The sequence below is a fragment of the Pagrus pagrus genome, assembly GCF_965226575.1.
Source record: "Pagrus pagrus genome assembly, chromosome: 5".
In the NCBI taxonomy this organism is placed as follows: Eukaryota; Metazoa; Chordata; class Actinopteri; order Spariformes; family Sparidae; genus Pagrus; species Pagrus pagrus.
In genome coordinates this window covers 27,071,075-27,085,856 of record NC_140189.1, presented here as the reverse complement: position 1 = coordinate 27,085,856, position 14,782 = coordinate 27,071,075, and the positions used below count along the sequence as shown (strand labels likewise).

The 14,782-nt window shown below is 42.4% G+C and overlaps 2 protein-coding genes across 5 annotated transcripts in view; one reads left to right on the top strand and one right to left on the bottom strand.

Moving 5' to 3' along the window:
• Positions 1–14,782, top strand: part of macrod1 (mono-ADP ribosylhydrolase 1) — a 134,302-nt gene that overhangs the window by 19,071 nt on the left and 100,449 nt on the right. The gene's annotated exons all lie outside the window — the stretch shown is intronic.
• Positions 9,086–14,782, bottom strand: part of flrt1b (fibronectin leucine rich transmembrane protein 1b) — a 37,887-nt gene continuing 32,190 nt past the window's right edge. For all 3 annotated transcript variants that reach the window (XM_084352873.1, XM_084352871.1, XM_084352872.1), the window contains exon 3: positions 9,086–14,248. In XM_084352873.1, coding sequence (XP_084208999.1) covers positions 12,035–14,233 — 2,199 coding nt within the window. In that variant the 5' untranslated portion in view covers positions 14,234–14,248 and the 3' untranslated portion in view covers positions 9,086–12,034. The remainder of the gene's footprint in view (positions 14,249–14,782) is intronic.

Here is a 14,782-nt window from a genome sequence, read left to right as displayed (position 1 = left end):
AGTGAACCTAAACTGTCCAACCATGTTTAAAAAAATGTGCATCTGCTCCGAATGGTTGACCAGGCTGCAGACCTCTTAATCTTTGCCCATTGTTGTGCTCAGTGAACAGTCAGAGATCTGTAGGTGGGATTAAGAATGTTGATCATCTTGCGGCAAACCACCAGGAAGAGCGCCAGGCTTTGAAGCCAATTTCTGCAGTGGCCAAGCTGTGCAATTACAACGTCACATGATGCACTGTGCCCCAAAAACATTTAACCCCTGTAAGCTTAAATTGTGAAAGAAGCAGCTGTAAAACAGTGGATGCATTTTTTTGGGGCATCACAACCCCGGTGAAATGACTTGTTTCACTGTCATAATTCAAGCTCTTTAGTCTGATAACATTTGGAAAGTCTAGAAGAGCTGCACCATTAAATCATTTCATTTCTATTCAAATTTAGCCGGGTGCTAACCAGGACGTTAGCCGGATCAGTCGGCAGAAGTCTCTAGTGCGCACACTCATGGGCCCCAACAACGCCGAAGATCCAGGTAATTTCGTACGTGGTTAGTTGAGCGTTTTTGGCTTCATACGCCACCGAGCAACGTTCATAGTAATGAACGGGGCTCTGGCTCTGACGCCAGATTTTCCTTGTTAGATCCATGAGAAAGCTACATCAATGAAAAATAGCAACAGAAAAATGGCCCCAAGCATGGATGACATTTATGCAGGTTTTAAGTTGGTTGAATTACAGAAATAACAACTCTTTGGTGATGATGATGATGATGATGATGATGTCAGGCTGTCTGAAAGAAGTGCCATCAAATGTGTTCTGTATTAAAAAGATGAAACATTACAAGGCAATGGTTTGAAATGGTATACACGTCCGGTCTCCTAAGTCGACAAGGTCTCTTCCTGAGTTCAAATCCCGGCGACGTCTTTCTGTTTGGGATTTGCATGTTCTCTCCGTGCTTGCATGGGTTTCCTTCGGCCATCAAAACATGTACAGTAGGTAATTTTACAGTCAGTGCCCTTGACCAAAGTACTGGCTTTGATTTGGTCCCTGGGAGCTGTACCTCGACTGCCCACTGCTTCCTCAGGATGGGTTTAATGCGGTGTACCAGTTTCACCATGTTGCACATTGTGTTATATGTGATCAAAATAAAGATTCTTCCTTTAAAAAAACTGAAAGTTTTTAAAGCCTTTTTTGCTGCTTGTTTGTATCACCCAAAATCATAATCACATTGCCTCAGTGGGCTTTACAATCTGTACAGTGAACGACATGCTCTGTTCGTAGACCCTCGAGTCGAGTGAGGAGATTTGTATCTGCTAGTTCGATCCAGGTCTCTAGCTCCAGATCTCGCAACAGTGATTTGCTGGTCTCTTTAAGGGGCGGGGCAGTGGCAAAACCCACGTGATACACGAAATGACTCATAAGTGTACTGTTTCGTTTCTTAACTCAGTCTGACTGTGAGGCTACCAAATGGCCAAACTTCAATGCCAGCCATCATAGCTTCCTGATCACTGTCCAAGAACTCACTTTCTCTTTTGTGACTTTGTTGTTTGTGTACCATAAATTGACCAAGTGAGAATAACAACAAACACATTCAGACTTTCTAACCCCAAAGTCCTCCACAGAGCTGAGCTGTACACACAATAAGTGACTGAAGTAGTTGTTTGAAGGCAGAAAAAAAGAGCTTGAGAGACAAGTTCAAAACCTGCATTACATTAACACCTCCACACACCTGGCCAGTCGCCACATGAAGTGTCAGATTGTCTGTTTCGGCTGCAGTCCTTCCCACTTCCAACAAGGGAAAGTCAAGCCAAGAATGTATTTATAGAGCACAGTTCAAAAACCCTACATATTGTGTGTGAAAATAAGAAGATAAATGTGCTTTAACCTTGCGTTTATGTAGGACCCTGTAATTCAAAGAAAGAAGCTGGATGGAAGGTCCTTTGAAACATTCATGTAATCATATTACTAATTGAGAGAATTCAAGAAATGCAATTACAATTTGTGGCGATAGATGAGAGGAGGACCTGACAATGAGGGATAAACTATTCCACAGTCCGGGAACAGGAATAGAAAAGGCTTGATCACCTTCAGACTTTTAACTGTGAATTTGAAATGATGAGGAGAAACTGATCGTAGGATGTGATGGCTCGGGATGTAGAATAGAGACTGAGGAGATCAGAGATGTAAACTGGTGTCGGTCCAATAAATGCTTGACAAACAACTAAAACTATCTTAAAATCAGTGGGTTTCTGATCCTACAAACGCTTAATTTCAAGCACACTAAGAAATGTGACGGTGAGGACGGCTGAGTAGATGTGACCGGGGTTATTGATATCATATAAAGCAAATCTGAGGTTGGGACAGAGTCTCAGTAATCTGCAGTTGGTGAAGCAGCCGGCTGTCAGTCTTGTATGTGTTTCCTTGTGCGGGGCAGAGTTCAATTATCTGTGGTGTCTCACTTAATGCACTCCTTAGTGGAGCTATAATCGTTTGCATCCCCAGTTCCTTATGACAATAATAGTGTACCGCCTGCCCTTTTTTCAAATATTGGTTTTAGTGCCAGACGAGTAATCAGCCTAGCATTAAGACTTTGGCTGTGCGTCCAAAGTCCTCGTCTCCTTGGCTGCTCAGGTCGAATACTTAAGCAGCTCCAAAAAAAATAATTAAATAATGCACGGTAAGTACGGTCACAATCACCTGATGAATGGCTTCTTCTAATGAGTTTATCAACCTTTGATGATTGATGTTTTTCATTTAGACCTGAGACAGTGAAGCCAACCATGTCTTACTGAAGCAGCTGTGCAAATAATTTTGAGCAGACGCACACGAGACGGAATGAAAAAGAATTTGTTATGGAAATTAAAAGCACATCGGGGGAAGATTATCCTCATTGTAGGCAGTGTTATTTGAATAATAAAGTATAATACAGCCTGACAATAAGCTTCCATTTTCTCTCATCTTTGTAATCATAGCTTAGTGAACAAAGTACAAAGGATGTATCAGTGTAACCTCCAAAATGGGCTTTAATCTAACCCAGAGTCCTCTTCTCTTTAGTCCACCAGCAAAAACATGGGGCCCTCACTGTCTGCTCACATGTGCTCATCACAGACGACGCCTTTGTCACATAATCACACACTCAGACAGAGAAAGTACAGGAAGTACACACTGCACACTGCTCACAATTACCATCTTGTAATTGCAATCTATCAGCCGTTGTTGCGAAGTAGTGCCCGATGTGCATGTTGTCGTGTGCATTATCAGAGCTAAGGAAATGACAGGACTATTTATAGGAGCTATTTATCCACTTATCCTGTTGTCGCCATTGTCCACGCTGGAACGGGCAGCCCTGCTTAGACCCGGACTGACAGATGGGTTCATCAATCAGTGGATCAGTTTGTGCAGGATATGATGTTCGCTCCAAGTGGAGCATGAGGATCAAAAAGTCAAAAAGTCCAGAGAGTTTTTATAATCCTAGATACAGATATGGTGAGATTTAAAATGGTAATCTACTCACTTTCTCCCATTTTATTTGAATTATCCCAGTTAATTAACCGGGATAATTCAAATAAAATGGCAGACGCATACATTTTCTAACGGTTTTCGGTGCATGAACAAGGACATTTTTGATCAATACACTTTCAAAACAACACAGTCAAGTGATTAAAAATGAAGAATATTTATCCCTATTTTGGTTCCTGATGTTTATCGAGTAAACTGAAAGAAAACTGCGGTAGTCGGTGGATTTGTCTTTCATAAAAAATGAAAATAAAGTCAAGGACACTGATGCATCAGGATACAGAGGACACCTCAATCACAGTAATGTCAAGCAGTGAAAAGATTTATTACACCCTTTACTTTCTGTGTCTTCTGCACGATCAAACAGCATGTGATGGATTTGTGGCCTGCACATGCACGAGTGAGCCAATTATCTCTACGCATGTGTGTGTTGTTAATCTTTGCACACTGGTCGGTTTGTATAGTGAAAGAGTCTCTTTAAAGATTTTTCTGAAACATTAGAGTTGATATAGTGTTAAATATCCTGGTTTTGTGTTCAGTATGATGAGGAAAGGCTGCGTGTTAAAGGCTGCCGTCTTTCTGTTTTTAATCATTGGCTGCAAATCCAATGAAAAGACCAAAACTAACAAGGTGTCAATCTGATGTCTAAGCCTAAAGAAATGGTCACAAATATATACTTTCATTCTTTAAAATTGTAGTTCATTGTCGTTTAAGCGTTGTAGTTTTAGCAAGGATTAAAAAGTATATTTGTTGAGGATTATTTTCAGTTGGCACGTTGGATTTTTGGGGCCAAAACACTGATATTAATGTAGTTGCCAATTCAAATATTTATAAAAAATAAATAAAAAATAAAGACAGTTAATTATTTATAACCTTTTGCAGTTGAAAAGTACAGTTGTCAATGTTTTTGGCAGAAAAACTACGTTGGCTGTTTCTAGATTAGCTCAAACATGCAGTATTTTAGGAGTTTCTCTACTGCATTTCCTTTAGTGATGGGAATACCACTTTTGGCTTTTATAATTAAAACAAATTTAGCAGAATTTTGACACATGTACATGTACACATGTATCAATCGATGTATTTATACTAAATCTTATAATTTCCCGACTTTAAAATTCTGCATTATGATTGGTATAAAAACCTTGAATAATGTGAAAACATCAAACGCTGATTTGTGTATTGAACATTTTATTTATACTTATTCTGTACGTTGGCATCACCGTGTCCAAGTCTCACCATGCTTGGGTCTTAATTTTACCAAAGTCAGACGTATCTGGAACTTCCTGAGCAAATATATTCATCATCATATTTTTCTGTCTTAATTTAAAAAACACATAAAACAAACACACACACGAAAAAAGTCTCTCAGGCTGGAGCAGGCCCCCATTGTTCACTTTAAACACAATCGACACATATTTACAGGTACAATATATCTCCAGTATGGATCAGCCAGGTCAATAATCAATCCAATATTCAGCATTTTTTTTCTCCGATTGTCGATAAAATAAATGAAGAATCTGAATATGAAAAGTAACTTGCAACTAAAGGTATCACATAAATCTGGTGGAGTAAAAAATGTACAATACTTTCCTGCAAAATGTAGTGAAGTGGAAGTAAAAAGTAGCAGAAAATTCAAAATTTGGACACTTTTTACTGCAAACGTATATCAGATCCAAAAATCGATTTATTGGTATTTGTATCGATCAGGGAAAAACAACGGTTGATTGGTTGATCCCTAATGTCTCCGATAACCTAATATCAGCCAACAGATTGTGCTCATTTGTTTTGTTTAAAAATTCCTTTTCACTATTTGTTGGGCATTTTATGGTTTTATCACCAGGTTCACAGTAGAGAGAGATGACACAAAATGAAAGGAGAAATAATGACATCCCAGAGAGGTCCCCAGGCCCGACTCAAACCAGTGGCATTTCCATTCATGGGTGGCGCCTCAGCCCATAAAGCTGCTTTTGGACAATAATCGAGGTCTATGGCACAGAGAAATAACAAAGGTTGAACAGAGAATACTTGTTAGTAGCTCACATTTTCTGGCTTTGATCTTTTCATGGGGTTTATTGGTATAGAAACGTATTGACCATAGCCTGCCTTGTCTTTTTTAATTAATTCTCAGTTGTTCTCCAAGTCTTCTTAGTTAGAGTGAGAAAGCAGTAAAGCAGTAATAACGTTAATTTACAGTAGATTACGGCTCTGATTAATGTCGTGAATGCTGATGTAGTTTAAATGAAAAAGCAGGGATTTTATGGTTCAGCCTTGACCAGGCTGCACATTGTGTGCGCTGGACGTCTGGTATGATGACAGTCCACTCTGTGGCATTTTCAACTTTGTAATGAATAATTTACTGTGCTCCTGGAATTCATTTATTTTTTGGGCTGCAGTGTGTCTGCCGCTGCTGGAGAAAGGCTGAGAGTCAGTACTCCAGAGAAATCACAAGTTGCCATAACTACAAGTGCTGAGGTCTCTGCGCTGTCCAGAGTGTAGCCCCGGAGAGGTGGGCAGTGAGCCGACCAAGAGTGAAGGCTGAGAGCTCTGGAAGACCCCATCCAGCAGGAGCCCCACCGCCTGAAGCGCTCCTCAGCCAGAGATGTTTCACTTCACAGTTTGCACATGTAGGCAGGAGATGAAACTGCATGCCTAATAGTTCATCATGTGAAGAAAAGGAATCCATTACTTATTCACTTAATGTCAGCCGAGGACAGATAATGAGGTAAATAGCACAAAGACTACTTAGGGTTATGAATGCTTTTAATTTTCCTCACTTTCAGCTGCTCTTATTCCCAACAGCAAGGTTACAAAAGATCCATCGGTATACAGGCTCATAATTAAACTAAATTAAAAGATAAAAGACACAAGGCTGGGCAATTGAATAGAGGACAATTGAAGTACAAGGGCAATTTGGTTATCTTTTTGTGCATGCTTTCAGCGTGGTCACAGCAGAAGTTCTTTTGGAAGATTTTTTTTTTCTTCCCTCTCACTCGAGGCGTCTTGCAGTGTCACCAAAGTGGCTCTCTTTCTGACAGACAGCCTAATTCATACAGTTGGTGTTGTTATAATCCCCCGGGAGCCCGTCTCTGCCTTGTTTATTCCAGTGATGTCCTCTTCATCCACTGCTACAGAGGAGCCCAGACCAGCACAGCTTAATGTTTTGTTGTTGTTGTTGGATCTTTTCATACCTCTGAGGCATCTCACTGGCTTCCTGCAGTGTGTGTGTGGTAGGAGAAACATGTTAGTGTTTGTGGTGGTCCTTCGGGAGTGTCAGTCTCCCAGTGACTCAAAGGTGTACAGATGCGTGTACAACAACAGTGACTTTTTAAATTGATTCTTGCGTTGGATTTAGAGCCGAGGCGAGGTTTTGTGTTAGAGGTTTGTAAATCCGTACGAGTCTTTGGATATTTCAAGGTTAGCAGTGCTTTATATGTGCATGCGTGTTTGAGATACGAACGTTCTGACTGCATGTTCGTGTGTTAATGTTTACAGTGTACCTGTTTTTGTGCACTTTCAAGTGAATAGGTCTCTGAGCCCACATGTCCGTATATTGCATCTGTTTATTTCTTCCTCCGCGGCGCCCTTGACTGCCGTGAGATCAATCTTCAGTGTGAAACATGAACTTGTGAAAAAAACAAAACCTGTAGGAATATTTGTATCCAAACAAACCGTGCAAAAACTTTGAAGTGTGGAAATTATTCATTTGCAGAAATGTATATATGCATGCGTGCATACACTTCGCCAAATGTATGCGTTAACAGGAATACATTGACCTTTTGCTACAGGAGCTTGTAATGCATGCAAACACTGGAAGACACTTTACTGCGAGATGCAGCTTTACATCACTCTTAACAGCACCGTGGTGAAGAAAATACTGAGCACGGGCTTTAAAATGCAACCGACCATTTTATTGCACTTTGATGAGTTGGGCTCATTTGTTAAAGAAATAGAGGCAAAGTATTCAGAAAAACAGTGAATTGAAAGGGATGGCATTGAAGTGGAAGATGGTATTCTGCTTTTATGCACATATAACATGTTTTAGTCAATTATTGAAGCACATTTCTTTCTCCTAGAGAATTTCATTTTTGAAAACCCACTTAGATGCCATTTGTTGCAGTGCAGAGTTCATTGCAGACTATAGACCTGCACTGGAGTCTCTGAGTAAACATCTTTTTGTTGGGTGTAATGTGAGTTAGAATAATTAGTCTGCAGGGCTTGACGCTAGATAATGGACTGTGACGGTGAAAGGCCTCCATAATGACTGACCAGAACTTGCGGCATTGTTGTTCAGGGCACAGACGTCACATTTACAGTTTGCGTTGGCGCACACACAATGACACAGACGTTTAATCAAGAACTCTTAAGATAAACATTCACAGCATATTCGCCAGAATAAAATGTGAGCAGTTAATGTTTGTGCAAACAACAGATTCGTTCACATTTGTACATGTCGTAGGCTTCATGCCATATCGACAATTCTTATCACGTTGACAATACATGTTTATTACCTGAGCCTTGGTTGGCTACCAAGCCAGTGATCGCAGTTCAAGTCTCCGTTTCAACATTTGTAGATGTGACATCATAGCTGTCACAATATCATATTTTCACTACACAGTTATCGCGGCCTAAATAATCTATAACGATATTATACTGATATCCTTCGAAAATGTAGAAATAGAAAAGTTTTCCAACATAGCAAACAGCAACTAAAGATAGCAGCAGTTAGCGATTCCTCTGGTTATATGCAGCACCTATTTATCTGGAGTGACCTTGCTCCAACAGGTGGCCAATTCTTACATGTTGCACCGTTAACTTTGTTTATAGTGTGATTTGTCTGTTTTTTGGCGAACAGATTAGAATCAAAAGTTTTAACTTACTTGTTGTTTTGCAGAAACATAGTCTGCCAACATTTTTCATGCCGATTGGGTTGGCATTCATATGAACTAAGCTCTCTGTCTTTATCTCCCTGTCACACACAGACACTCTGTACAATAAACCATTACTATCTACATAAAGTATATTTCTCCCTGACTCACTCCTTCACAAACACCCAACACAAGCAGTAACTCTTAGACAGACACTTATACACTCCCCCGTTCGTTATATTGATCCATGCTTACACAAGCATTAGCACTCACTTAGAATGAAAGGCATGTCTTCACCCATACGCAGGGAGCACAGAGCATGAATGCATTCATACAAACTGCACACACACACGGGTTGTCATGCCGCTCGGTGAAACATGCGACGCTAACACACAAAAACGTATAAAAAACACACGCATCTGCTTTGGGCTGGCAGATTCTTCTAAATTGAATCGGAGCGTGTAGCAGCTGATGTATTCATCCAGTGTGTGTGATTTAACGAGGTCCACGCCGTCTCGTCATAAATCACATTAATAATCTCAACTTCCCATTCATTCCATTGATTTTTATTTTTTCGAGCCATCCCAGTGCATTATTTGATATCTCCATCCTTTGTTTCTGATTTAATGAACCCCGCGCTCGCGCACACGCACACACACACACACACACACACACACACGCACACACAAAGACAACTCATGAAACTGCTTTTCCTTTTAGAAGTCTTTATTCATCTGTGTAGAAAAAAAGACGACAGACCAGTAAATGGAATAGCGTTTTCCACCCATTTTTATGTTTATACATAAGAGTGTTTTCATTATCACATCTGAGGGTGACATTTTTAAAGGAAAAGGATTTCTGCACAGATTGAAAAGAAGCTTTAGTGCTCTTAAAAAAAAAATAGAAAAACAAAAACCAAATGCAGAAGAAAATAAAATAAAAACCCACACCGGAGCTCTTCCAATATTACTGCTACACAGTAATACAGGTTGGAAAAGAGAAAGAGAGCTACTGAAAGTCAGAATGGGTTTCAACACTCAAAGGCTCTATGTATATATATCAGTCCTCTCCATCCTCCCCTCTACTCTTGATTTCTCTCTACTCTCTCCTCTTCCTCTTTTAATCTCTGGCTGTTTGCTAGCATTTCCCTTTGAAGTTCCTACTTCCTTAAAGTATATTAGTGGGGTCAGTGAGAGGCAGTCAGAAAAGCAGGTGATGCAGCTTCCTCCTCGCTGTGTCTGTGTTTGTTTGTGTATTGAACTGCACAGTGTAGCGGTAAGGCTGTGATCCCTGTCAACAGAACTGTATAAAACTGGATGACCTGAGTCAACTAATGTACTTTAACCTCACAGCATGCATCTGACAGACTTTGAAATGTCAGACTTCTACAGTTAAGTTGTTAAAATACTCCAAATAAATAAGATGTATGATGGCATATACTGTAAGAAAATACACAATTTCACAATTATTTTTTTATTTGATTTGTCTCTCGATTTCCTGCCCTGGGTGGTTTTGTTAAATTCCTAGATTTTCAGTTTAATATCTTATAAGACCAAGAAAAGATGCAAATACTCACAATTGGGAGGCTTAATCAAGGAGATGGAAGGAATTTTTGCTTAGAAAATGGCTTCAATAATTAATCGTTTATCAAAATCATTTCGGCTCCACCGTGGAAGCTCTCACTTTAATATGTCTGGTTGTATTTGGCTGTTTTGTTTCAAGTAAATTAGCAGAACTACTTTATGACACTATAGTTACTATAGTAGTAATATAGTTTGTCAGGTGTTTATAGTTTGTCTATAGTTTACCAGGGAATTAATTTACAGGATTATCCACAAGCAGACAATCCTGTGTTATAACTTTATCCATAACCAGTTTCTCAATCTATATATCCCAAATACTCCAATATAAAATTCAAGATACTATGAGAGATAATTTCATCCATCTCACTCACTCCGACCAGTTTGTAACAAGTGAAATAGCTACAACTTTTGTAATTAAATTGAAAAGATCTATTGTTCCAGGTGAAACTTAGGAAAGAGTAATTAGACCAGAGTAGTACCGACTTCCACCCAAAAACTATTAGCTGCTAAACCTTATTTTCAATTAAGAAGGTTTAGCCAGGATCTAGAAGATAATGGGTTACTATAATAAGATGTATGATTAGGTTTCTTTCACTTCGTTTGAAAAGGTAATTTAATAATGAGACCAGAGCACAATAGAAATTGGGTACATCCAGCACTTTGTCAGTATTCTGAGAGGGAGATTTTTTAATAGCCGTTCTTCTCATCTCAACCATTTTACTTTTTAAAATGTTTTTCTCTGATTGTCATGCCAAGCCTCTCTTCCTCCTGCTGTCCTACGAACATTTCTGAAATCATGATATGTTGCATTAAAAATAGGTCTGTGTTATGATGAAGGTACATCATTCATAAGGCAGAGATTGCCCTGAAACTGTTGTTCAATGATCACAGGCAAGGAAGTGTGCAGTCTCTTATCACTGTGAGTGCAGTAGTGGGTACACTGTGGGTAAAACTTGAGCCATTTTTTGGATGACGGTGTCACATTATTCCACTTGTCACCCCTCTTCTTTACCCCGCCCGCACCCTTCTTGAGCCCCCATCTTCTTTTCCTTTTGTCTGCTTTCTTACCTCCTGCCGCTGCATTTGTCACACGCCCTTTTCCGACTCATCTTCCCTTTTTTCTCTCCTTTTCTGTTCCTCGCTCTCTGCCTTAAGCCAACACACCTCTCTCAGTGCCCAAAACAGCACCCCTCTATCTCTCCTCTTGTCTTATTTTATGTTTTTTCCCTCCATCCATCCATCTATCCATCAACCCCACCACCACTCTCTGGCTCTTTTTCTTTCCCTCTCATTAGTCTCCCTATGCTGTGGTTTGTGTCTCCCATCTCTGTCAGAACTGTTATCACTGCTGTCAGCTCCCTTGGCGAGAACAAAGTCGTCCTCTGCTCACGGCACCACAAAAGATGAGAGAAATAAAAGGAAAGAGCCTCAGCCAAAAAAAAAAGGAGGCGGAAAGGAGGAAAAATTAAAAAGGAGGGGAGTAAACTAGAGGGAAAGGAGGGGGCTAGGAACACATCTTTTCATGTCAACCATGATGCATTGTCATCTGTGGGTTATAACAACCATTGATTTCTCCCTCTGTCATCCCTTTTATCTATACAGCACAGAGCTTACAGTTGGTCGGAAGATATGAGAGCTATCTCTATACACATCAAGTGCCTTTTCCTCATATTATAAATATATCCCCTGCTAAATCAGCTAAGCCTAGTATATCAACCTCAAATAAGTTACTGTGTATTATTATGAGCTGAGAAGAACAGTAGGTTTGAAAGACACTGAGATATCCAAAAGAGAAAACGTAACCATTTATAAGTGTAAGTAGCGCTGAAAGAAGGGCCTACTGTATAATGCAGTATACAGTAATAGAGTATAGTAGGACTTACTTTTGTCACTCAAGAGCAATGTCCAATCAACATAGCTGAAATTAGTCTTTTCTACCTAGTAAAACCAATCAGAATTGAACCAGCAGAGGCACAGAGGGTACTTTGGAAACCAAGGACAAAATGGCCACCAGCCAAGGGGTCGTCATTGCAGAAATGACGCCTGGCATCCGTGGCTCAGGGAGCATGCCCCTGTATCATCACGTGTAAGCATAATCTATGTCGGGGATGCCCCCCTCTCTGTAGCCACGGTTGGTACCATAAGTGACATGATGGTGGCTGGTTTGGCTGAGGATGGTGCCATTGAGGCTGCCAGCTCCGTGGCTGCTCCGGTAGGTCCCATTAGCTTGGGAGGAGGAAGAAGAGGAGGGGAAAATGGTGTGGATGTAGGTGACATCCTCCAGCTTAGGCTGCAGGGGCTGATGGGCCATAGCTGTCATCTGAAACCCTGCGGGAGGGGCCCTGATCTCTAAGATGGAAGTGTCTTTCTTGGTACCTGACTCTACATAGTCATCATAAGGTTTACCACCCCGACCCCTGCTGTATGAGCCCGAGTCCCCGGACATGTAACCTGCTCTCTGTCCATACCAGCAGAAGATGCCAAAGATTAACAGCAGGCTTACTAATGCTGTGGCACCCCCTATGATCCCAGCCAGTGGCAGGGCTGTTAGTTCAGAGTCCTGTCCCTCTTTATCTGACCCCTCCCCTCCTGAATTGACCAGAGCCTCTCCAGTCTCTATCTGAGCGCAGGCCGGGGCCGCGTCTTTATTGTCCATGTCCATGCTGCCAACTCTTGATGAACCCATGCTGGAACCTGCAAAGGAGGGCTCCGGCCGTAGTGGCAGCAAGCAGATGAGGTAATGGGAGCGAGGGGTGAGCTGGGTAAGGAGGTACTTCCTCCTCTCTCCAGGCACCAGAGTCTCTGTTATCGAACCAAGAGCTGCACTGCTGCCCAACCTCAGCCACGACAGGCGAAAAGAGGGTGCTGGTTGTGGGCATAGCCAGCTTACCAGTACACTGTCAGAAGAGAGAGGTTTAACAGTCAGCTCCAGAGCCTCTCCAGATACCTGCCCCCCTTCACCGGGAGGCAGAGGCATAACAAGGCCTGGCCGCTTGGCTCGCAGGGTGAAGAGGGAGCCTTGTGTGGGGACCAGCAGAGAGGAAGTGGTGGTACTGCCATGGGGGACTGAAGCCACTGCTTGCCCCCCTCCAACACCATCTTCACCTCCTCCATCTTTTTCTGCTGGGTTCACCCCCATTCCGGTACTGGGACCAGCAGGGGGGCCTTCACACTGCTCCATCAGGGAGGTTAGGTCTCTGAGGGTCTGGCCCCTTACAGGCTCAGGCCCCTGACAGGTCAGACCCCTGACTGTAACCGCTGCCCCCCGGCCGTGCAGCCAGGCGTGGAGCCAGCGAAGGTTGCAGCCACAGTACCAGGGGTTTCCTCGCAGCAGCAGCAGCTCCAGGCTTTCTGTGTCCTTCAGAAGTCCTCGTGGGATACTGGTCAGATTGTTTCCTGACAGGTCCAGCCTCTGTAGTCGCCTCATCCCATCCAGTGTCCCGCGTGGTATGTGAGTCATTCCGTTGTCTTGCAAATGGAGTCGCACCAGGTGAGCCGAAGGTAGGTTAACAGGTGGAGACTGCAGGGCGTTCCTGACCAGTGACAGCTCCGTCAGGTTGGAGAGACGTGAAAAGGTGTCATCTGCTATGCGTGTGTTGGCCAACAGGTTTCCATCCAGGACCAAGCGTCGCAGGGAGGACAGCCCACGGAAGGCATGCGTGGGGATGGTGCTGATTCTGTTGTCGTCCAGTCGCAACTCTTCCAAGGATGCTGGCAAGCCCGCAGGGATGCTTGACAGGTGGTTCCGAGACAGAAACAGCAGTCGAAGCCGTGGAGTCCCAGAAAAAGCTCGCTCTTGGATGCTAACTGTGGATATAGAGTTATCATCCAGGTGTAAACGTTCTAGTAACGGTAACTTGGCCAGAGCTGATCTCGGTAACGTTCGTATATTATTATCCTGTAAATGGAGCTCCCGTAACGAAGGCGGGAGGTGTATAGGGAATTCATCCAGCTGGTTGGCATACAGGTAAATCACCCGTATGGAAGTGCTGCGTTCCAGTGAGGGAGGTAGCCCAGCGTTACTCAGGCGGTTGCTCTGCAAGTAGAGGATGGCAGCCATTAACGGGAGTGGAGGAATTATGCTGAGGCCTCGGTCGTTGCAGTAGACGAAACCTTCATCACAGCGGCACACTGAGGGACAAACAATGCCCTCATCTCCCTCGCCTGTCTCCATGGCAATTGCCGCTGCCGCCAGTTCCAGCACCTCAGCCAATAAGGTGAGGCACAGGAGGAGCAGAAAGAGCCAATCGCGGAGCTCAGCAAGACTCTCAGCTGCCATTTTGGTGCACAGCTCCTGATTGAAAGAGAGGAAATGGGAAACTGGATTAAAAGAAATACAAAGGCTGTAATCACTGATTCTTGAATCAAAGAAGGAAAAACTCATTACATTCTAAGGGAAAGTAGAAAGTCATTGGCGAAAGCATTTAAGACAAAGATAGATCTCTAAAACTGCTTAACTAAAGTGCTGTATTTTCTTCTTGCTGTTTAAAGTTACTTTATCTCCAAAGTGGAGAAGATTTGGGGAACGAATAGCCAGACATACTTACTACTACTGGGGCTGCCAGTATTATATGGGTCAGAGCGCCCAAGCAGAAGACCAACGGACATTGAGAGGCAGAGAGCGCGATGAAGGGTGGATTGAGCGGGCGAGGAATATTACAAGAATCAGTGAAACCAAAAGGATGATAGCGATGGAGAAAATTGGACAGTGACAGTTGCAGGGAGGGAAAATAAAGGAGGGACAATTTTTTCCGGGGAGATTAACCGAAATGGAGTGAGTGACATGAAACTAAACTGGAGGAGAGATCGGGGAGAAGGAAATCAGATT